Raw genomic sequence first — 24,785 nt, 5'->3', positions numbered from 1 at the left:
CTAAATACATATTAGTTACACTATCATTATTATTTTGATTCATCAGACTGCTTCCCCATCAACAACTTCGTAATTTTCAAGTGTCTACCACATGGTGGACACTCAACAAGTTTTTCAGTCTCTGGACTAAAGAATCATTTGGTTTTTATCCTTGATTATCTCCTGAGTAATTTTTCCAGCTGCAATCAGGCCGTCTTCTTAGTGATCCACAACACTATTCTGCCCTCACCCTACCCCCACTCCTGCCCCAACCCGCTGACCCAGAAGAGACAAATGAAGAAACCAGTGTGGCTTCTGGCCAGAACTTGCTGGAAATTGAACAAGTTCACCTGTTATTTACCATGCCTACCAATCAGTTGGAGAAGTCCCAGACTGGTGGCAAGATAGAGAGGTTTGTAAACTAGAAGGAGAATGGCTGCTGAGGGTGGACCAGCTCCCAGGGGTTCGGCAGACCCACAGTTCCACGGAGCTTACAAAATGAAGTTAATCCCTCCTTTCTCCAGGGAACTCAGTTACAGAGACACGGGGGTATGGGCCAATGGAGAGGAAGATTAGAAGAAGTGTCCTTATTAAACTCCCCAATGGGAAGCAGTTTTACTTTCTCTCTGTCTCTCAGGGCACCTGACCAAGCACTCACTGGGAAAACAAGTGTTGATGCCAGAGCCTTCTGTGGGTTCCAAGACCGCTTTTTCAGAGACAGGTACTTGAATCCTTCTGTTTGCAGCTCAGGGGTCATTCTATACGTACTCTGGGGGCTTGGGGCTGTCTTAATGGGATCAGGTGACTGTGATTCACAAGTCACTGGGCCAGGATGTACCCACCTTGCTGGCTCAATTTTCTCCTCCCTGGCAGCTGGTTGTTCTCAGCCACAGATTACTTTCCCTCTCAACTTAATTTATTAGAGCTATTTTGAGAAAGTTGCTGGGCAGCGGAGCCTGTGAAATAGGAAAGCCAGCAAGGGGATATGTGGGTGCCTTCTTCCTCCAGGGGACATGAGTGGGGCTATGCTCTTCCAGCTTGCCCCCACCCCTCCACTGGTCTCTCCCTTGCCCCAGACCCTTCCCTCTGCACCGGCAATCCTGTTCCTTCTCAGCTAGCCAGCCCACTAGGGAGGAAGCAGATTAACTAATGGCTGAGGAAATGCATATACTGCTTGAGACATAGAAATAACACTCATTAAACCTCATTGGAGGACTTTAAATTATCATGGAGCCAGAGACTGTCAGAGCTGGAAGAAACCACTGACGGCTGAGCTCCGCCATGTTTGCCCCACTCACAGCAGAACTGCCCAACGCCCTCCAGGGGAAAGGTGAATTTTATGGGCAGGTAGCCATGATCTGCAGGAAAGGGCAACCGTGCCAAGAGGCACATTTGTAGGCTGGCTTAGCCCAGTGAGCTCACCTGGTACTAGAACTTTGATAAAGATGACATTGGCCAACTGGAATAATTGCATTTTCTCTCTCTGGAGTTTCAGCCTGAGACCCACAGAGAGAGTTAGAGAGTGGGAACAGAAGTGGAAAGACAAGCAGGAAAGCAACAGTGGGTGGGGAAGCTGACAGCTGAGCGAGGCTCTGCGGGCCCCTGCTGCTCAGTGGTGAGGAGGAGGGAGGGTGTCCGGCCCTCATCAACCCTGTAGTTCCCAGGTTGGGTGCCAGTCTCAGGCTTCTGGATGTCCGCCTCCTGCATTTCCATACCGACTCTCAGAAGGAGCTACCTTTGTGAGATAACCTCCGTGGGTCTCTCTTATTTCCAGCCCAAAGGAGCTAATAAAGAATTCACATGGCTTGGTTTGCAGATGAGGGAGTTGAGGCTAGGAGGCCCTGAGGTGCGCCCCTCCCCCCCACCGCCGTTACTGAATCAGCACCTGAGTCCGCAGGAAGGAATCCAGGTTCAGGCACGGGGGTTGGGGGACGGGGGCTGGGGGGGATGAGGGGTGTGGGGTGGGAAAGCGGTGACAGAGGCAGGGGAGAGGAGAGGAGAGTTGGTTTCCAGTTAGAGGGGCAGGAGAGGGGAACGCAGGGTTCAGTTCAAACTTTTTGTCTCGTTGTTGTAACTAAAAACCAGTTTGTAAACGATAAGAGCTGAGTTCCAAATTTGCCCCACGGGTCGTGCCCTCTCAGTGGCCGCTCCTAGGAGGTTTCTGGGAGGAGAGATGGCATCTCCACTGCTCTTGTCCACCTTGCGGACTTCACCAAGCTTCCCAGGCTGTGCCCACAGGAAACGTGGTTTAGGAAGGGGCAGAATGAGTAGAAATCCTGCCCCCCACCCAGTACAAACCCATTTACCTGTAGTGTGCTTTAAAGGCAACTTCAGGCTGGTTTTGTGCTAATGTCTAAAACTCCATTGAGACGTTGTTGTCCTATACCCCAACATTTAGCAGAAAGAGAGCTTACAGGGGGCTCTCTTTATCCCATGAGAAATGCTGATGGGAAAGACCTCATTTTGAGACCTAAGGAAAGAGTCCTCAAAGCCAGGCCTTGTACTGATGGAAGAACCCTTAAACAAGGTTTATAGCTCACACTTTCTCTCCTCCCAGGCCCATGGATCCAGTACGGATCGCAGTTGTGGGGGCAGGCGTGGTGGGGCTCTCTACCGCCATGTGTGTTTCCAAACTGGTCCCGGGATGCTCCATTACAGTCATTTCAGACAAGTTCACTCCTGATACCACAAGCGATGTGGCAGCTGGCATGCTTATTCCTCATGTCTATGCAGGTAAGACAGGGATTTTAGCTCCTCTGTCAGATATGACAGACATTCTGTGGACAAGGAAAGCTGGATATGCATGTCCCTGTAATGCTCAATTTTAACCTCTTCCTGGTTCATCTGTTAGCAAAGACTCAGTTACACTGCAGGACAAACACAACCTCCAAACCTTAGCAGCTTAAAAGACAAAGGTTCGTTTCTGGCTCGAAGCACATGTCAATTGAGCAGCAGCAAGGGCTCTGCTCATCACCTGGGACCTAAGTGGCTGGGTAGCTGCTGTCTTGGATGTCATCAGTACCTGTGCCTGGGGGGAGACAGCTCTGGGGGAGGGGGGTCTCACCCTAGCAGTTAAAGGCTCTGGCCAGGAAGCAACTTTCATCACTTCTGATGACAGGTCGTTGGCCAGTACTAGTCCCCTGCTCCCACCCCTCTGAAGGTGGCCAGGAAGTCCAGTTCTCTAAGGCTCCCAGAAGGCAGCCAGCCAGAAGTATTTGGTGAAGAGCACTCATGACAACCACAACTGGTAATTCTAAGGCTTTCCACCGATACCAGTCATGACCACCAGCTCAGAAATTACTTGTAGTGGGACTAAAACTATCCTCACTTCTAAGCCAGTATACAAACAATCAGTCATATGTATTCGGGCCTAAAGATGCATTGATTTTTTTAAAAACATGTTTACACATGCTTTCCATTCGGTATTCTTCACATGAAATAGAAGGAGGAGGGAAACGGCATTAAATAAAAACCAAAACCATTTTGTAGCCAATGAGGTTTATGCTCACTGTCTCCACTTCCTCATTTCTACTCTCCCCCCCCCGCTTTAATTTTAGCTTTTATTTTATTTTATTTTATTTTAAATCAGAGTTACATGTGCACAGGAAATAAGCTCAGGAACCTGGTGTATTTGTAGAATGCAAGTGCACACTTTCTGGACACCTTTCTTGTGACCAGAGTTCTTGTGTCCATTGTCCAGGAACCCCTTGGCTGGCACCAGCCCTGGGTGAGTGGTCAGAAGGCTGCGTGATGGTCATGGAATCATCTGCGAAGGAGGCTCATCTAAGAGTCCATGCAGGCCATCAAGGCCTGATCTCACTCTTCAGCTAGGTGGTTGGGGCCCCTGGATCAGAGAGTGCCTCACTCTGGTGTTCCAGATAAGGACTTCAGTCTTCTCTTTGGGCTTCTTTCAGACCAACCCCAGTGATAACAGTGATATCTTCTGTGCTCATAAATGTCAGTACCGTATGGGGACCACACCTATTCTACAGGGTTGCTGGGGGATTAATAAGTTAATACACATAAAGCAGTCAGAACAGTGCCTGGTAAGTGCTGTAGCAACAATCGCGATTATTACCATTACTCCACCTACAGTTTTCTCTTAGCAGTGCTTGAACATGAATTAGATCACCAGGCTGGCTTGTGCTATCCACTGCTGAATTGGGATTGTCCATTCTTTGGGGATGACTCCTACAGCATGTGAGTTGCAGCCACTATTTTGTTGTTAAGGCTTGAAATGGGAACAGAGGGATGCGTTTCAATACAGCCCCAGACACTGGCTTAGATCATTGGGATATAATTCATGTGAGGTCTAATTTAGCTCTTTTTGCAGCTTATTATTCCTTCCTTATTTCTAAGCCAGTGGCCCAGTCTGCAGTTTTGGAAGACAGTGGTGAGTTCACACAGGCACGTGTTTAAGGACGACAGCACAGATCCACCATTAAAGAAATATTTATTGGCACTCTTGTTATAAGTTGTTATAAAACCCTGCTACTGAAATGCCCTCATTGACCTGGGCACTCTGGGGAGCAGGCTGTCTCCAGAGGCCTTTTCATCTCTACCATGAACTCTAGGGACATCTCTTCAGGCAGAGTTTACCCAGCATCCTCTCTGCCTCAACTCCCTCACCTCCTCTATGGCTCCCCGCCCACAGCAGCCCCTCAGGATTATTGTTCCCCAGTCCCTAGCCTGATCCTCAATTCTCCCTCATGACTTTTCCCTATGGATCAGATGGCCAAATTCTTCACCCCATTTGGATTTGTCAGCGCCTCCTGATTATGCTCGCTCTCTGTGCCTGCACTGGACACTACTATTTTGGGGCTTGAACCATGACCCTTATTTCCTCTCTGATAGGATCTGGGTCCAGCCTCTTGTGTTCTGGCGGGGATGCCCGGCTGACAGGGAGCACTGATCCACAGGACTCTGCCAGAGACATGGTGCCTAGTGTGGTCCCTACATGCTCTAGTGACCCAGGGAATGCTACCCTAAGCTATTGCATGAGTCCATGGATTGGAGGGGGATGGAGGCAATGGCAGCCTTGGATGGGGCTGCAGCAAGTCCTTCCTGAGGAGCTCAGCTCCACAATGACAACCTTGTCTCCTTGTATCAGAGGGTAAGGAATCTGGGCTTCCTATTGATGTATAATCTGTTCTCTGTCTGGTTGCCCTGGGCCCCACAGATCTTCCCTTGTTACCCACCATGTTTTCAGGCCCCAGGAAAGAGGTTCTAGGTTCTTTCTTCTATCGTCTCAACTGTGGGGCCAGCTGGATATACCTCCCTCAGCCTGAACTAACTTCTGCTCAGATTGGCTATGGACCCGTCAAGGTCTGGAATATTATCTGGTGCCAAAGACCACCTTCCAGATGGTTCATATATCAGATTTTGTCCTGATTGGCCAGTTTACCCTCTGATGATTAATCTTTACATGAACAGAAGTCAACAGCATGTGTCAACATTCAAAACTCTGGTTGCTGATGGAATCTCCACCACAACGTAGTGCCTTATCTAAATGTTCCTTCCTGCCTCTTTATTTTCTCTCAGTTTCTAGGAAGGGGCTTGTCTGAAGCATAGTTATCATTGCCACTTTTTTTCTGTTCCGCTTTGCTTTCCCCCGTGGTTACAGACACACCCATTCCCAAGCAGAAGCAGTGGTTTAGAGAGACCTTTGATCACCTATTTGCAATTGCCAGTTCTGCAGAAGCTGAAGATGCTGGTGTTCATCTGGTATCTGGGTAAGAGAGGAAATCTGAAGTTATTTTAGAATTTAGAATGATCTTAATGGACTTTAGAATTCAATATGGGAAATATTGTTGAGCATCTGCTGTGAGCGGAATGCTGAACTAGATGTGAGAGGAAGATTTTAGGCTTTACTCCAAAGAAGTCAAGAAAGACAAGTTATTAGTATATTAATTATATATATTAGTATATATAGTATTAGACTTCTAAAAAAAGATTTTATTTATTTATTTTGAGAGAAAGAGAGAGTAAGCGAGTGTGCAGGAGGAGGGATGGAGGCAGAGGGAGAGAGAGAATCCAAGCAGACTCCATGCTGAGCACAGAGCTGAATGCCAGGCCGATCCCAGGACCCTGAGATCGTGACCTGAGCCAAAAGCAAGAGTTGGTCGCCTAGCCAACTGAGCCACCCAGCCATCCTTATAGTATTAGACTTTTAAACAGCCATTACAGTTTCTCATCACAAATACTGTTTTGAGTTTCCTCAGGGATTATGCAGTGATTTACAAATATGGCTAAAAAAACTGATAGCAGGTAAGCACCGAGCTTGGACTATGTATGGATCATGTGGCTGATGGAAAGCCAATAGGTGTGATATTGGAGAATGAGATGTCCCAAAAAAGGAAATGTTGTAGGTAACTAAAGTTACCTTTTGAAGTGCCATTTAGAAACCATATTTTTTGTTATTAATATGATTATTATAACAGTTAAACTTTTGTTTATATTTTTTTCTTAAGGGTATACATACAAGGATATACAGTCATGTAACTCTGCTTTAAAGTTATTGGGATCAGTACCACTTTGTATGATTATTACATCAGCTGGGTACACAGTATATTTTTTATGTTATTTTCAATTTTTAGGGACTACTCTTTTAAAATTTTTTTAAAATTAACATATAATGTAGTATTTGTTTCAGGGGTACAGGTCTGTGATTCATCAGTCTTACACAATTCACAGCGCTCACCATAGCACGTACCCTCCCCAATGTCCATCACCCAGACACCCCATCCCTCCCACCCCCCACCACTCCAGCAGCCCTCAGTTTGTTTCCTGAGATTAAGAGTCTCTTATGGTTTGTCTCCCTCTCTGGTTTCATCTTGTTTCATTTTTCCCTCCTTTCCCCTATGATCCTCTGCCTTGTTTGTCCAATTCCACATATCAGTGAGATCATGTGATACTTGTCTTTTCTGATTGACTTATTTCGTTTAGCATAATACCCTCTAGTTAGGAACCATATTTTTGAAATGGTTAGGACATTTCTATTTGATTCTTCTTCTTCTTCTTCTTTTTTTTTTTTTAGAGAGAGGGCAAGAGTGCGGGAGCAGAGTGGGGGCTTGGGGAGGGGCAGAGAGAGAGGGAGAGAGAGAAAATCTTAAGCAACCTCCACACCCATCGTGGAGCCGGATGCAATGCAGGACTTGATCTCATGACCCTGAGATCATGACCTGAGCTGAAACCAAGAGTTGGACACTTAACCGACTGAGCCACCCAGGTGCCCCTCTATTTGATTCTTAATATCTGATTTCAGGAGACACGCATAATTAAATGAAAGAGTTAAAAAAAATCCTATTCGGCATATCTAGTGCAGACTAGCATTTAGAATATGACAATATCTTTCTATAGCTTCTTTAAAAGAGATCACTAATCGTTCTGTCACTTTTATGTCTTTAATTTATGACATAACACATATGTCACCTGTGATATCCTATGTGATAACACAGTAATGCCCCATAGCTTTCTGAAGAACAGAGGGATGCTTGCTTTTTACTAAGTTCTCAAAACCACTGCATCTTTTGTACTGTTTGGAAAAATCTGTCCTCTCTCCTCTTTTGCTCAGGCTGTCCGCTGACATTTTCTGCTAGTGAGCACACCTGCATCAGGCAGATTTCTACCTTTTTCCTCTTCTTGCCCCCCCTCACCATCACTAATAGTGTTGACGTCACTAATTTCCCACAGTCTGCACAAGTAGCAACTTTCATTTCTTTTCTACCTTCTGAAGATGAATTGATACTCTAACTCCAAATCTAGCTGATGAGTCACATAGAAAAATTGTTCTCCTTGATTTATGGTCACAATTTGTTTTTGTCCAAAACCAATGTGACCATATCTAACTCACAAACTTTGTCTCTAAGTAATTTTTGGAAACAGTTGTGTCTAAAATTCAAACGTCCTTTCAAGACTAAGACTTTGCCACCATCGAGGATCTTAAAAGGAATATACTTCAAGCTGGTCTAAAAGAGAGTTATTTATTTCTTTCACATGAGTGATTCTTGTCCCACTTGCTTCCACAAAAAAAACAAAAAAAGAGAGAGAGAGAGATTTGAATCAGTCAACTGAAGACAGGAGCAAAAATGTCCTTGAGCATCTTTGGCATAAATGTATAGCCTTATTCATCTGTTCATCTGTGCATTTCTTCAAAACAATTTATTCAGCATTCACCAGTATCAGGTACTCACTTAGGTATTAGGGATATAATAAGGAACCATTTAGTATACATTGCTTAGCATATAGTAAACACTCAATAAATATATGTTGAGTTAATTTTTGAGAAAAAAAGACACAGTCCTGCCCTCATATAGCTTATGGTCCGTAGGGAATGTCCTAAATCTAACTAGTTGCAAATAAGACCTGAGTTACCAACAGAAGAGAGTATAGGGCACTACGGAAGTATATCACTGGAGAATAAACTTGCTCTGGGAAGTTTGAGAAGCTACCTGGAACAAAGTGATGTTTCAGCAGAGACCATCCGGATGAGTGTAGGTTAGTCTGGTGACACTGTAGAAGTGAAGGGGACAGAGACAGTGTTAGGGACATAAGGGGCGGCATTCCAGGTAGAGGGAACCGCATACGCGTAGACCTGAGTCTAAGGTGACTGTGGTGTGTTGGAGGGAATGAAAAACATCCAGGGTAATGGGAAGCCATTGAGATTTTACACACTGAAGTAACTGACCATGTTTATATGTCAAAAATATCCTGCCTGTAGTGTGGAGAACAGATGTGTGGAGAGAGAGAGATGGTGGTACAACCGATTAGGTGTTGATTGTGGGGACAGAGAGTAGATGGATTTGAGAAGTTGATGGGACTTGAGACTTGACAGTTGATGGCATGTGGGATGGGGAGAGAGAGAAAGTCAACATAGGTCTGGGTCTGGTTGTGGAGCTCAGAAGAGAAAAGAGGGCTGGAGGCCTAGCCCCCTGAGTGTTTGGCCTGTAGACAATGGTGAAGATAGAGAAGGGGCAACCTAGCCCAGGGAGAGTGTGCAGAAGGAGACAGCAAGAAGGCCCAGTGTGGAGCTCTGCAGCAAACAGCATTCATACCTTCCCCGGGGGCCCCTTCGAATGAATTCCTTAGAGATATATAAATTCTGGTATGTGAACGACCACATCATGAGCAACTATGTACAGCACTCAAGTGATTTTCCTTGCTATTTTAGAGCAGCCATGATTTACAACACTTATTCCTATTGATGAAAACAGACCAAGACTTGAAAATCCAAACACATGCTTAGCAGTTATTAGTAGCACTATTACTGGCTTGTTAACAACCAGTATCATTCCAGCCTCATCCACCCTGGCCGTGCTGGTGGCCTAACAGTAACTGGGCTCCTCCTGACAACTCAGCTTCTCTTACTGACAGCGTGAGGGGATGACCCACAACTTAACTCGTAATTCGCACTCTGCCTCCTCTACGCCCACCATGGCTCACTCCAATTTAGATATTTTGTTTGGAATTGAGGGCAACCTTTAAGCTTCTGATGGATGCTTACAACTTACATAAAATGTTCTACAAGACACCAAAACCTTTCCTCAAAAATGCATAATCATAAGTCAATAAAAAAAGTCTGAGCAATAGCTTTTTAGGAAAAAAAAAGCGTTAAATCCAATTTTTAAAACATAACTTTTAAATGTCTTATTCCCCTCAATCATGAACATTTCAAACTTAGCTGCTGAATTACCTGAACCCAAGAGAATGGAAGAGTAGATCTTTTTCTTTTTATGTGTATGGGAATTATGTTTTAATTTTTATTTATTTTTAAAGATTTTATTTATTTATTTGAGAGAGAGCACAAGAGGGGGACAGGGGGAGAGGGAGAAACAGACTCCCCACTGAGCAGGGAGCCTGATGCAGGGCTTGATCCCAGGACCCTGGGATCATGACCTTAGCCAACTGAACCACCCAGGTGCCCCAGGAAGTGTGTTTTTAAAATGCTTTAGAGAATGTCACGTGGGGTTCACAGGAAACGTATTTCACAAAATTTCAGGAACTTTTTCCACTTATGTATTTGAGTTGGCAGATATTCCGAAGCGTTCCTACGGAAGAAGTGCCATTCTGGGCTGATGTGGTTCTGGGGTTTCGAAAGATGACGGAGGCTGAACTGAAGAAATTCCCCCAGCATGTGTTCGGTCATGCTTTCACGACTCTGAAATGTGAAAGCCCTACTTACCTCCCATGGTTGGAGAAGAGGTCAGTTGAAATGGCTCCTTGCTGCTTCCTTTATCTATCATAGCCATAAATAATTTCATAGCTCCTCATAAAAGAGGTATGGAAAATTCCCTGTGGTTCCTCAGAGCTCGTCTGCAGTGTGTCCTGTTGCTCCCAATGGCCAGGGCTGTGTCAAACAATCTGAAGACAGTATTTGTGTCACAAACAGTAAATGACACCACACCAAGAGTAACACATCCATCTTCTTCTAGTGCATGATTCATGGTTCTTTTTTATGCTGCATGATTTGGTCCCCCGCCCACCAGTAAGTAAAACCCACTCATCGACACAGTACCTTAGATTTCCTCATTTGTAAAATGGAGACTTTTAGAGAGTATATTTCCAGCTATCAAATTATATGATTTGCTCCAGTTCTTTAGATGGAGAATCTTAAGCTTATTATAAATTGTTTTTGAAATTTTTTTTCATTAGTGATAGAGAAAATAGCTTCCTTATTTTCTTTGTTATAATTGAGACCTCCAAACCTGAGAGGTCATATCTTATCTAGATTAGGTAATTGCTTCCTCACCAAGTTCGGTCCAAAATACCTTGAACTTGCATTTTGGCCTGGTTTTCGGGACTTCCTGATTCCACTTAGTTAGAAAACACATCAAGAGCATCTTTATTTGAGACACGTCAATAAATTTCTCTTCAGTCTAGAAACTGTAAGTGTATTGAGGGTTGTGAAACATTGGCCTTTTCAATCCCCAAATCTGTATGTTTGGTAGATAAAGAGGGACAAGGTGAATTATTGTGTAAACGTTGGAAAAGTGACTCGGGCTAGGAGTGGCAACGACGATCCGGTCCCAGGTGTGGGCCATAGGATGATTGATTCCTACAATTCACTAATCCCACGATTCTGTTTTCGACATCTATGTCTGAACCTGGCACTGTGTTAGAAGCTGGTCCAAAAAAAAAGGATAAAATATGATCACTTTTCTTAAGGAATTCCGAGTCTGACGAGGGTGATGGTGTGCGTTTGTTTGTGTGTGCACGTGCGTGTTTATGCATGTTAATTAACAATTACAGTGACTCCTATGGTAAGGGGCGTACAGATTTTGAGGGTGGATTGGGAGCACAGAAGCGGGGGCCTAAGTCTGTTAGGCTCATGTCAGGAGCATCACAATATATCTCTGTAGCTTTTATAAGTGTTCTTCTTGCTTTTACCTGTTAGCAATTTATATGGGACATTTTCCTTTTGTAAGTTCCAGTCTTCATTAGACCCACCCTTTCATGCCTTGGTCACTGGGTCTTAAACCATGTTTGCATGCTAAATTTGACCCTGTAGATATCAGCTGATAAATAAACATTTTGAGCCATCCTTTGATGAAGCTGCCCATCGGCCAACAGTCAAGTTTCAGCAGCATCACGAACTTTCCCTCTGCAGTACATTTTCCTTGTAGTACAAAAATGACCAGAAATAGGAAATTGGAAGTGTTAATGCTAGCAATTTGAGATGGAGGTATCATATACTTTATCTTAATTAAATTTGGATAAAGGGAAATTATTAGGCATGCCACAAGGGGCCGAGCTTTACTGTCATTATGGTACTATGTACCATTTTGTTTGATTATGATAAAAAATGGAAGAACATGTATAAAATGTCGAGTCTAAAAAGTGAGGTGTCATTAGAGAGGTTTATAACTTGGGGCTACAGTTTCATTATTATCCCCACATCTATTGTTTGCCTCCTTTGTCTTGGACTTTTTTCTCCATGTTCAGGAAGGTCTTTAGAAAACCTGGCTGGATCCCTGTGGTCTTCAGCAGATCAGGCAGAAGCAGGGAAGGGAGACTCCTGCAGAGTGTTTGTCCCCATCACAGAGACTGGCAAGGGCTGGCTCCTCTGTCTGGAAATGGCGGGGGGTCAGGGATGGTAATGGACACAGAGATAAGGGAAGTGGATGAATTTGTATAACCCTTTACCCAGATTCCTAACAGTTTCTTTGTCATTTTCACTCTCTCATATATAAAAATGCAGGTATATTTTTTACATTTTTTCCCAGAGCCATTTAAGAGTATGTTGCAGACATGATGCCCCATGATTTCTAAATATTGCCCTGTGTATTTTCTAGGAACAAGGATATCCTTTTACATAAATAGAGTACTGTGATAAAGATCTAGATATTTATATTGATACTGGAATCTATGGACCTCATTCATATGTTGCCCCCAAAAGGACCCAGTAAGGTCCTTTGTCTAGAGACACCTGGTCCCCGATCCAGTCCATGGTCACACATTACATTTAGTTATCATGCCTCTTCAGTCTGTAGTCTGTCTTTGTCTCTGATGACCTTTATAACTTTTGAAGAGTACAGACCAATTGCTTTGTAGAAGGTCTCTCACGTGGGGTTTGTCAAAGATTTCCTCATGATCAAATTAAGGTTATATGTTTTTGGTGGAACCGCACAGAAGGAATGTTGGCTCCCTAGCGCGTCATATTAGGAGGCACGTCGTGTGGGTGTGTCCCCTTCTGGTGACGTTAACTTGGATCACCTGGCCTGCCAGTTATCTCCAATGTGAATTTACTACATTTTCCCTTTGTAATTACTAAATGCTTTGTCAAGGTACACCTTGAAGTTGTGTAAATACCCTGCTCCTCATTAAACTTTAGCCTACTAGCTTTAGCTCTCATTCATGGTTCTTGACTCAATCATTACTACAATGTTTGCCAAGTGATAATTTCGTTCTTTTAAAGATTTTATTTATTTACTTGAGGGGGGAGGGACTAGAGGGGAGAGCAAGGGGGTGTGCAGAGGAAAGGGGAAAGAATCTCAAGCAGGCTCCCCCAAAGCAGGGCTTGAGCTCACAACACCTCACTTGAGCCGAAGCCCAAGAGTCGGAGGCTTAACGGACTGAGCCACGCAGGTGCCCTGCCAAGTGATAATTTCTAACTCTTTTCCACATTTGGTTTGCTTTCTCCTATAAGGAAAAACTCCCCCCACCCATGTTTATTCAGTTATTTATTTATGTCAGTATGGACTCGGGGATTCCTATTTTATTCAATGAATTATAATCTATTAGTCTTATTGTTTATTTTGATGTTCAAATTGCCTAACATTTGGCCAGTGGGAGCCCCTTCAAGCTGCTCTTGTGTCTTTTTGACATTTCTGCATCTCTAGCACTTTCTTACTTTTGGCCACAACAGCATTCCACACACTCCAATTTTGAGAAGAAAAACATTTTCTTTTCATGAATATTTCCTTCCATCTCTTCCTTAAAACAAACCTGATGCAATGCTACATTTTAAATTTTTATATTCAGTGCAGAAATAAAATGCCTTTACTCTGTCTCCCTTCTACTTCCCTTTGTGCCCTGAAGTTTCCTTCTGTTGTGATTTTGGAGTGTAGAGAACACACCCAACATCAGACCCTCCTCTACCGCATTCAGCCTGGGACAAGAATACATACAAGAGCCCATATGGGTATGTGTAAATATTTCCAAGTTCCAAATCAAGCTAACAAACCATTAAATAAAATATCGTTTATCCCTTTACTTTAACAACTATGATGTGCAACCACATTTAGCAATCTTGGATTCTCAGGAGTGCTGCACAGTAACGTGGTGGCAGGGGACTCTAGGTGCATGCCATGAGACACCCTAATCCGTACACCCAAGCTCTATTCAGACTTCACCCCAATAGCTGTCCTTTGGCCACCCCTTGGGCAAGGGTGCACACAGTGGCATGGTCTGCCCCTCAGAGGAAGACAGTGCAGGCCCTGGAAGTGGGGAGAAAATATGGGGATCGTGGGTTCCCAGCTCACTGGGACTGGAAGTGAAGGAGGAGGGGCTCTCCCTGGCTGCATCCGTTGGCCCCACATACTCATTTCTCATGCACAGCTGGAGAAGGGCCAGAGTGGGGTCCTCTAAGTGGCCCAATGGAAGGGAGGTATAGCTCCAATTAGCCAGGGTAAGTTCTAAGTCCTAGAAGTAGTCTTGAGCTTATGGTAATCACGTGTGTGTGTGTGTGCGTGCGTGCGTGCGTGCGTGTGCGCGCGCGCGTGCACGCGCATGCGCATGTAGTTTCTTCTAATTTTTCAATGAAGTATTGGATATAAAGTCTAGACAGAAAGCTTAAATAGAAATTCTTCCTGGGAGAGAGGGTGTATTGCTTTCATTTTGCTTTAAGAGATAAACAGTGGATTAGGTTCTTGGAAGATGGGGAGTTTTGTGGGGCAGGGGAAGCATGAGGGCCCGGGGCACCTGAATAGGTGGCATTGCTATGGGAGAGAGGGGAGGCAGGGAAACCAGCATCACCCCCAGTGCATGCGTCCCTTCTCTGAGGAGTCTTCCTAAGCTTCCCAGTTTGCTGGGGCTGCCCTGGGCAGGGGGAAGCATCCCCTTGTGTGGGGAAGGGCACAGTGAGTGAGGGCCAGTTCCCAGCATGGCCGCCATCCCAGCTGCCCTCCCACTCTGGTTGAGAATAAATGTGTTAGCTCTGGGGGCCACCCTCAACCACTTTCACATGGAAACAAATATTATCTGGATGATTTGTTCTTCGTGCTTCTAAAGTATCACCTTCTGGAAAACAGGCCCCATATTTCCATAATGACCTTCTTTTCAGGCCTAATTTCTAACTGTGGGCTGAAGACCTGGGAAAAATCCTGCTACCGTCTCATTAGTTGGAAGCCTGCTGTCAGCATTTCACTCAACTTAAAATAACCTGGAGTCCAGTGGTACTTTGTGCCAGAGGGAGCCACCTCCTGAGAGCAGTGCCATTGGCCTGATGACCAGTCAGCTAGGGTTCGTGCCTGGGAACACTCTGGTTCCTGTCGGATTTTAGGCAACAGAGTCAAGGAGAAGAGGCCTGAGGGGCTGCTCCTGTCCCCCCTAGAGTCCTGGGGAGGTCTTTGTCAGTCCATGTACTGGATACACACATCCGCCATGACAGTAGGCCCGGATGTGGGTGCCGCAGACAGACAGTACACACACCCTTGTCCCACCGACCCCCCATTCTATCCTTTCAGCACTGTCTTGTGTCCCTGATACCTTCCTCTTCCTCCTGTGCCCCCCACTCCCCAAAGCGAGGCCTGCACAGATAGCACACAGGGCCTCTCTCTGTGGAGATCAGCTGTCCTCTCTTCCCTCAGGGCCTGACATCTGGCCAGAAAGCCAACGTGGGGCAAGAAGAGAGCCATGTATCCCCTTTCCTCCTGAGGCAGGCTTTGTAGGGCAGGGACTCCTCCATGCCCAAGGCTAGCCTTTCAGGCAAGGATTTCAAGCCAAGTGAGAGGCAGGGTGGCATTGTGGTGAGGGGGTGGGACCCCTGGGCCTCACTCTGTGGGCTGCCACCTGCTCTTCTCCACCAGGGTGAACCCCGCTGGGAAGCCACACAATCACTGCTTGTTCCTCACACCCAGGGTCTGTTGTGCACCCTCCTACACCCCTTCTACACAATGGGAGCGTTCAGCCTACAGTGTTCTGACTCAAAAACGGGCTTTTCACTCAGCAGGCCACACAAAAATGTCTCCAACGTAAGCTCCAGCCTTCTGAAATAATATAAACTTTCAGGAAAGACAAAAAAAAAAAAAATGTTTTTAACCGAAATTGAGATCTTCAGCTTTTTTCAAAGAACAGAAGGGATCATCTCCCTCTCAAAAAGAGAAATGATGCCCAATAATATCCAGAACAAACAAAAGAACAAAAACCCCTCAGAGGTTTAATCAGCCATGCAGATCATGTTTTATATCCTCAGCCAGTGGAGTCATATTCTGCTGCTTTTTACTTGCCCCGTCCAGGAAATGAATCACAGAGGCAGTAAGTCAACTGAGCCTGTCTCTTTGCCAGACGTCCTACCTAAATAAATCATCCCGGCTGGATCAGGATCGTCCTGCCTGTGACAACATCGGGAAAGCTGGGTGCCTCATTTCTGTGCTGGGGAACCCTGTAACTTAGGTGCATTGCTTTCTTTCAGGAGGCCATGCTTTATACTGTGGCCCTGATAAGGCCCACGCTGACCACAGCACTGACCACAGCACTGACCACACTGAACTGCTCTCTTGGTACTTCCTTCCCACGGGTAAAACAAGGCCTCATGGTTACTTTCCCTGTCTCCCATCTCCTGTAGCTTCTGTTCTCCCACTTGGCCTGACTCACAGCAGTGCTCGGAAAAAAACTCATGTGGCTCTCCCAGGAGTTGGACAGAAATATGGATTGTACATCAGGAACGTGACAGATCGGCCCTGCCTTATAAATGTCCAGCTTGCAAAGGTGCCTTCCTGTGTACAGCAGACCCCTGCTTCCCCAACACTAACACGCACCTTGCCGCTGGAGCCCAGCTGTCCTTTTCCAGGCTTCTAGGTATTTCTGCCTCCTCCCAGCACCTGTGGCCTCTGACCAGAGGAGCTGTGGACAAATGATGGTCCCAGATGCAAGCCTAACGTGAGCACTCGTTTTCTGCCTGGCTTTGCAAGGCCAAAGTGGGAGGATACCAGCCAGGCAGGTGCAGAATGATGGTGTTTGGTTTTTCTGATGATGGCAACAAGGTTAGCGGGGAATAGATGGAGGCTGTGTGCGGTGTGGTAGCCTTAGGTGTTTCCCGTGGGGCGTCAGTAGCTGCCCAAAGGCAGCGCTACAGGCGACTTGTTCCCTGAAGCCCCACCGCCTGGTCTGACTCAGGGTGCCCGGCTGCTCCCCCCCAGGACCACCCTGCCCATGGAAGCCCTGAGCCTCGTCCACACAAGGGACCAGAGGCCGCTGCACTCCTGAATGGAGCATGCAAGTTCATGGAGTGGTCAGAGCCGGGATGGATATTCTGAGAAGTGGGAAATAGAAAGCAGTTGATTTTATTAGAATATGCATTGCAAGGAAATGAGTGAGGAATATGGCCGTCAGATGAGATCATGTGGTCAGGTCAGTATTAGACTATATATAAAACACAAGAAATCCCATGTATTCTTCACCCAGATTCCCCAAATCCTAAACTTACCATATTTGCTTTATCCTTTTGCCTCTAAATATATGCCTTTTTTTCTGAACCACTTGAGAGAAAGCTGCAGATGTGATGCCACTTTACCCCAAATACTGAATATGTATTTCTTAAACTCAAGGCCATTCTCTTATATAACCAAGGTCAACTAAGCAGAATGAGGGCATTAAATTAACGTGGGTACATTTCTGAAATCTACAGACCTTATTCAGATTTTGCCAATTGTCCCAATAATATATATTACAGCAAAAGAAAATCCAAGATCATACATCACATGTTGCAAAAATATATATTTATCATATATACTTATATATATATGTGTATATATATGTGTGTGTGTATATATGCTATATATATTCATTAGAAGCAAGTGACTAGGTTCAGCCAACATTCAAAGGGAGGGGAATTAGGCTTCAGCCTTAAAGGGTTCAAAGAATTTGTGGATATATCTTGAAAACATCACCATTGACCCTCTGAGTACAAATTGTTTACATTCCTACCACATGTAAAATATGCATATATATGTAAGCATATATATGTATATTTAAAATCTAACTATTATAAGTTATTTTAGGTATAGCTACACTAAGTGTCACTATGAAGGAACAGTGGCCTTTTTCTTTTTTCCTCTATTTTATTCCTTATTATATGATGTAGTCTTTTGTTTGTTTCAAGTTTTTAAATTAATTAATTAATGAATTTTAAGATTTTACTTATTTATTTGTTAGAGAGAGAGAGAGCGCGCGAGCAGGGGGAGCTGCAGGCAGAGGGAGAAGCAGGCTCCCTGAGCCGCAGGCTCCCTGATCTACAGGCCACCCAGGCATCCCTCAAGTTTTTATTTAAATTCTAGTTAGTTACATTTAGTATAATATTGGTTTCAAGAGTACAATTTAGTGATTCGTCACGTATGTGCAACACCCAGTGCTCATCACAAGTGCCTTCCTTAATACCCATCACCCATCTAGCTCATCCCCCCTCTCACCTCCCCCCCACCAACACTCAGTTTGTTCTCTAGAGTTAATAGTCTCTTACGGTTTGCCTCCCTCCCTTTTTCCCCCTTCCCCTGTGTTCACCTGTTTTGTCTCTTAAATTCCATACGAATGAAATCATATGGATTTGTCTTTCTCTGAGTGACATATTTCACTTAGCATAATACCCTCTAGTTCTATCCACGTCATTGCAAATGGCAAGATTTCATTCTTTTTAATGGCTGAGTAATAGTCCTGTGTGTGTGTGTGTGTGTGTGTGTGTGTGTGTGTGTGTGTACACACAGTACCTCTTCTTTATCTATTCATCAGTTGTTGGACATTTGGGCTCTTTCCCTAGTTTGGCTATTGTTGATAATGCTGCTATAAACTTCGGGGTGCATGTACCCCTTCGAATTAGTATATTTGTATCCTTTGGATAAATACCTATCCAAAGGTATTGCTGGGTCGTAGGATAGTTCTATTTTTAACTTTTTGAGGAAACAGTGGACTTCTTCTATGAATCTGTGTGCATAGTACTATTTGCCAAGTGAGCTTTTAAATTAGGTTTCCTTTTAATCTCATTTTCAAATAGACTGGACACAGTTAATTTTTTGATCACTGTTATAAGGTGTCATGCTTCAGGCTTGAAGCAAGGATTAATTTTTTTAGCTGACTATGTCTAATAACGCATACATAAGACATCACAAAATGCTTCCCAAAGCCAGGCCTACACCCTCCCCCCCCACCAGGTTCTTGGTCACTGTGCTTGCCCAGCCTCCTTGCCTCTCTCTCCATCTCTAGCAATGGCCTCCTAGCTCTTCACTCTTTCTCTCATCAGTGGCTCAAAAACTCAATGCTGTTTTCCTCATTCCAACGCACTTGAAACTATAGCAGCAGTGGGGAGAACTGTCCTCTTTCCAGCTCTGACACCTGGGGTTCCGCTGCTCAGGCCTGACTCTCACCAATTCTCTTCACATCAGGCCCCTCAGGCTCTGGCCCTCGTCCCCTAACGAGCAAGTTCTAGCCAGCGTGAGGAGTCAGCTGGGGAACACACACCACGCCATCCCCTCTTCTCTCTACCCTCCTTGGTGGGCACCAATTTTCCAGAAGCAATCTGGTTTGCAGAGAAGCGTCCTGACCTTCATGCAGACAGTCATGTACCCTCTCACCCCGAAGCCATCTTGAATCCTTAGAAGAGTTTTTACTTTGTATTTGTATAATCCACAGGCCTATTTGGATCATCTTTCCAGAATAAAGGTACAAGCTATTAAAATGTTACCAGAGGAGTGTTAAAATGGCTGTATTTGGCCAGATGAAAGTGCTTTAACATTTTATATGACAAAAACGATGTTTTCCCCCAGTTTCTACTCATTAGGCTCCTCAGACAATTTTGGGTCTAAGTCTCAGCAGGTGAATTCCAGGCACACACGGCTTCCAGGGCAGTACCTTGGCTCCGCTGCACCCCCTATTCTGTCCCTGCTGGGCTGCACCCCACATCCTGCCCTGACCTCCCGCTCCCGGTTCCTCCCTCCTGAACCCAGAGGCCAAGCGCTGTGGTCAAAGCAGCCTCATCCCTCGTACTAGAGCTCACAGGGCCTTGCCTTCCCCCCGTGACCCCTCTCCCCCAGTGGGTCTCCACACTGAACCCCCACCTCCCTATTTCTTTCTTTTTTTTTTTACTCTTTTTAAAAAAGATTTTATTTATTTATTTGGCAGAAAGAGAGAGAGCACACAAGCAGGGGGAGTGGCAGGCAGAGGGAGAGGGAGAAGCAGGCTCTCCACTGGGCAGGAGCCCGATGCGGGGCTTGATCCCAGGACCCTGGGATCATGACCTGAGCCGAAGGCAGACGCCCAATGGACTGAGCCACCCAGGCGCCCCACTCACCTCCCTATTTCATGCTGCCCAGGATTCCTCTCTTACATGGCTTAGGCTGCGGCAGGTGATGGGAGGTGGGGTGCAAGGATGCCTCTAGTCCCATGAGAAGAGACAGGATGAGGAGACTCCCCTTTGCTTCTGGGATGTGGGGTGTGTGTGTGTGTGTGTGTGTGTGTGTGTGTGTGTAAAGAAGTGCTTAGTGGAGCCCCATCCCTCTCAGGGCCACACGTGCTCAATTTCCTTCTTGCTGAACCCCGCCCCCCCACACACACTTTATGCTTCAGGCTGACGTGGTCCTGCAGAGGGCTGACTTTTAGGTTTGGTGAAAATGGGCACCCTTGGGTTTTAGCATGATGACCAGGAGACATTGGTCTGGTGCTATTTAGTGAGCACAACTTCTTGAGTCCCCCATCTCCACATTTCCTCATGGGAGGTTGGGACAAGGCATTCTCCCTATCTAGAATGAGGTCTTGCTCAGTTGCAGGAAACCCTACGGGGAAAGTCTCCAAGCTTATACCCCCAACCATGTCATCCAAAACCCCCGAAGAAAATAACTACCTTGTATGGTTGTAAAAGTGCTTGGTCACCCAACGTACAGCTTCCAGGTATGGTTTCCTCCTACACCCTGGTGCCCCCTGATGCGTTGCCCGTGGGATGACAAGAGTGACTGGGCATCACCACGCGGTTGTATCGCAACAGTACAAGGATGATGGGGCCCTGGCACATTCAGTAAGTTCCCTCCTGGGGTCAAGGCCAGGGAGGCACTCAGCACCGCAAGCCTGCGGGGGCCTTCCAATCGCTATGATAATTTCAGAAGTCTCCAGGAAGAGAGTGGGCTTTCATTAGTAGCAACCGGTGGGGGACCCTTGAAATGGAAGAAGAGGACATTTGCGCTTGTTGAATTTATACATAATATTTATAAAAACCCTGTGGACTCAACATTCTTATCCTTAGGTAATAGTTGAGGAAACAAGCTCAGTTGGGTCAAGTCCCCAGGCTGGTAAAATTCCTTTATTTCTCTGAATTAGGAGAATAATTCTGAGTTTTAATTAGAATAGTTGGAACACAGAGCACAACGGTTAACTATCGACACGTGGAATCCACAATCTATTAAAAGGAAAACCAAGATAATGTTCAAATAATAATCAATGTAAAACATTTTTTGAAGTCCAAACGTCATTCTATTAAACCACTGAATGTAAGTGATAGATGGGTGTGGGGAGCAGGCAAACGCCTTTTGGATTTTATAGTAGCATAGCAACTATACCTTTTCCCACACTGCTCCCCCATTAAAAAAAATACTGAGGAACTACAATGTGCTATGTGCTGTGTCAAACTTTTTCCAGATGCTGTCTCATTTCATTTTCACAAGGAGCCTATGAAGTCAGTACTGGTATCTCCAAATTATGGATGGAGGATTAAAGTTCACAGAAATTAAATAACTTGACCAAGGTCTTCTGATTGGTAAAGGGAAGAGCCCTCCTAAACTCTTTTTAAACATCTTTTCTTTACATTCACTATTTTAAGGAATATTAACACACTGCAATATGTTGGTCAGTATCACCACAAAATTCATAGGTGATTGTATTAAAACTAATGCTGTTGAACTGTACACCTAAAAATGGTTAAGAGAGTGAATTTTATGTTCTGTGTATTTTACCACAATTAAAAAAAAAAAGATTTACAGGACCTAGATAAGCCATTTCCTTAAAAAAAAAAAAAGATTTATTTATTTATTTTAGAGAGAGAAAGTCCGCCTGCATGAGAAAGAGTGGGGAAGGGGCAAAGGGAGAGGGAGGCAAGCAGACTCCCCACCGAGCCGGGAACCCAACCATGCGGGGCTTGATCCCAGGACCTCGAGATCATGACCCCAGTGGAAACCAGGAGTCCCACGCCCAACCTACTGAGCCACCCAGGTGCCCCAAGCCATTTCTTTTTGTTATGGATATACTTGGTCCAAAATATCGTTATCAACCACAACTGTCAGTCCATCAGCTGCAAATATTCTGCATTCGTCTCGTGCTAACATTCCTGTGGTAGACATAAAGTGGGGGGTGTGACCCCTGTTCCAAACATCTAGTTAGGGAGACCAGAATAAAGAAAAGGAACATCCAAGAGTTAAGAATATGAGACAAAATGCCTAAGGCTGCAAATTTAGGTGCTAAATAAATGGCATAAAAAGAAAGGCTAGGGGATTTAAAATACGGATTGATTTAGTACTCATTTAGCAGCTAGTGTGATACAGGAACTTTGTAAAACATGAAAAGGACAAGACATTTGTTTTGAATTTTTGAAACAGGTTTTCATTTAGGTTCCAGTTTAGGAATCCCCAGTTTCCAAGGATGCGAGGCAGTCGGTGGCTAAGAATTTGACCTCCTTGGGCCCTGGATGTGGTGGCCTTGCCCATCATTTCCTGTGAGGGTTTGCGCAGGAAGCTGCTGAGGTTCACTTAATGGTCTCTCTCGTTCTTCCCAGGTTAAAAGGAAGTGGGGTCCTGATACTCACCCGACGAATAGGAGACCTGTGGGAGCTTCATCCATCCTTCGACATCGTGGTCAACTGCTCAGGCCTTGGAAGCAGACAGCTTGCAGGAGACTCAAAGATATTCCCTGTGCGGGGCCAAGTGCTCAGAGTTCAGGCTCCCTGGGTGAAGCATTTTATCCGAGATGGGAGTGGGCTGACATATATTTATCCCGGCATATCCAACGTAATCCTGGGTGGAACAAGGCAAGAAGGAGACTGGAATCTGTCTCCAGATGCAGAAATTAGCAGAGATATTTTTTCCCGTTGTTGTGCTCTTGAGCCCTCCCTCCATGGAGCCTGCGACATCAGGGAGAAGGTGGGCTTAAGGCCCTTCAGGCCAGGCTTGCGGCTGCAGACAGAGCTCCTAGCCCAGGACGGTAGGAGGCTGCCCGTGGTCCACCACTATGGCCACGGGAGCGGGGGCATCTCTGTGCACTGGGGCACTGCTCTGGAGGCCGCCAGCCTGGTAGGTGAGTGTGTCCGAGCCCTCAGGACCCCCACTTCCAAGTCAAAGCTGTAGGTGACATGAAGTGACAGCAAATGGCCCCGGAGACTATCGATCAAAATATAATCTAAGCACCAGAACTGATTCCAATAACTTTTCCATTGCATGAAAGTTTAATTAGACATATGTTTGTTTTCAAAATTAGAAATGATGCAATATGAATCCTTAGTAGCCTTAGGACTAGTACTAACCTAATCTAGTACCAGTGTAGAATTAGGCTTAAGTCTACTACTAATGACATAGGGCATAAAACTCTATTTTTGTTAAAAATACTTGTTATAGAATAAGATTTCTCTTAGATCCGGTGTTCAAAGCTCTGTGCTTATTTACAAGGATGCTGGAAACTGTAGGGATTTTGACATCTTTTGGCTAATAAATCCACTGCAAGAGATAATGTATGGAAAACACTTAACTCACTGTCAGTTGCAGAGACGCCCATGATGTTTGTGGGTTGCATTCAAGTGAGCATTATAGTCCCTCTAAATAAAATACACGGTGATCATGCAACACAGGCTTATTACATTTAACAGAAGACAAAGCATGGTTCCTCCTAGTACTTGTGGCAACCTCTTCCTCCCCTCAGCTGGTCATGATGGTTAGAAGACAGGGATGAAGTTACCTATGAACATGGCATCAGCTCAATAGCTGTCTGGAGTCAGTCACCTACGGGTGGTACTTTCCCTTACTACAAATGACTGAGCACTCTCGCTTGTTGCGTGGTTGACTTTGCCCAAGCATTTTTGAAGATTGAGTAGCAGGTGCAGCCAAAGAGCTAATTTGCTGATTAGGATGGAACAATCATTGTGAATGAAATATATCCAAAGAGTTTTCTGCAAGTTGTAAAAAACAAAAAACAAAAACTCCTGGGAAGGAGGGGAAATGTGTCATGATAAAATAAGTTTGGGAATTGCTGAAATAAATTAATCTAACCTGGTTTCTTGACTCAGGTCTGCTCAGAGTTAATCTGTTCATATGTATTGTGAATGCTCAGGAGGGTTTTGGCTTTAATGAATGGTAAAGGAGGTGCTAGTCACTAAGGTAAGGACTCTTTAGAGAAATAGATGTAATTTTAATTTTAATTTTGGCAGGAGATGGCTGGTGTTTAGTGATAAAAGTTCTATTTTGGACATCCGGGGTTGTGTGTGTGGGGGGTGAGGTTGGCAAAGAGAAGGTGGGAAAGAGAAAGCCCCCAGCATAACTCCATTTTACTGTTTTGTTCACTGAGCTTTTGCATATGATTTTTTTTTTAAAGAGAACATTCGGCTGGAAGAGGGAGTGAGGGAGAGAGAAGGAGAGAGAGAAGGGAATGAGAGAGACAGACGGAGAGAGAGAAAACCAGCGTACTAGATGATCTTAATCTTTCCTTGTAGTGTTAGAAAGCCTCCAGTGTGCTTCTTCCCCATAGGTTCCCACCAGGGGGTGGTATTGTATCAAATTTAGATAAACTGGGAACTCTGAAAATCGAGAAATGACTAAAATAAAAAAATGGATACCAGCTGTGTGGAGTGACTGTGTGATTCTTTTCAGGTTTTGGAGTTTATATGCCACGATCGTAATTGTTCTGTGTAAAGTATTTGAGAAACATGCAAACTTAGGCTGACCACACACGTACATGCGTGTGTGTACTCGTTGCATTCTGTGAGAAATACTAAGTCATGATAAAATGGCATTTTAAAGAGAAGGAATAAAACATTTCATGGTTAAAATGAAGATCCAGACGGCCGCTCAAAGTAGGTATGGTTCAGTTGTGTTTACGATGGTTTGAAGTGTACTCATTTGCTCCTTATGCCC

The 24,785-nt window shown here is 44.9% G+C and overlaps 1 protein-coding gene across 2 annotated transcripts; it reads left to right on the top strand.

The window, feature by feature from the left end:
- The first annotated feature begins 617 nt into the window (after positions 1-617).
- On the top strand, positions 618-24,485 carry DDO (D-aspartate oxidase). 2 transcript variants are annotated; one of them, XM_025863957.2, is made up of 5 exons: positions 618-700; positions 2,537-2,712; positions 5,603-5,711; positions 10,003-10,179; positions 22,442-24,485. In XM_025863957.2, the coding sequence occupies exons 2-5, from the start codon at positions 2,541-2,543 to the stop codon at positions 23,007-23,009; spliced, it is 1,026 nt and encodes a 341-aa protein (XP_025719742.1). In that variant the 5' UTR covers positions 618-700; positions 2,537-2,540; the 3' UTR covers positions 23,010-24,485. The 2 variants fall into 2 exon arrangements, with proteins under 2 accessions (XP_025719742.1, XP_073749876.1); XM_073893775.1 differs by lacking the exons at positions 2,537-2,712; positions 5,603-5,711 and having other exon boundaries at positions 652-700.
- Positions 24,486-24,785: the final 300 nt, after the last annotated feature.

This window comes from Callorhinus ursinus, unplaced genomic scaffold, assembly GCF_003265705.2.
Source record: "Callorhinus ursinus isolate GAN/ISIS: 27379988/994484 unplaced genomic scaffold, GSC_fseal_2.0 scaffold6, whole genome shotgun sequence".
NCBI lineage: Eukaryota > Metazoa > Chordata > Mammalia > Carnivora > Otariidae > Callorhinus > Callorhinus ursinus.
The sequence above is the reverse complement of the archived record's forward strand: the minus strand, read 5'-3'. Positions and strand labels throughout refer to the sequence as shown.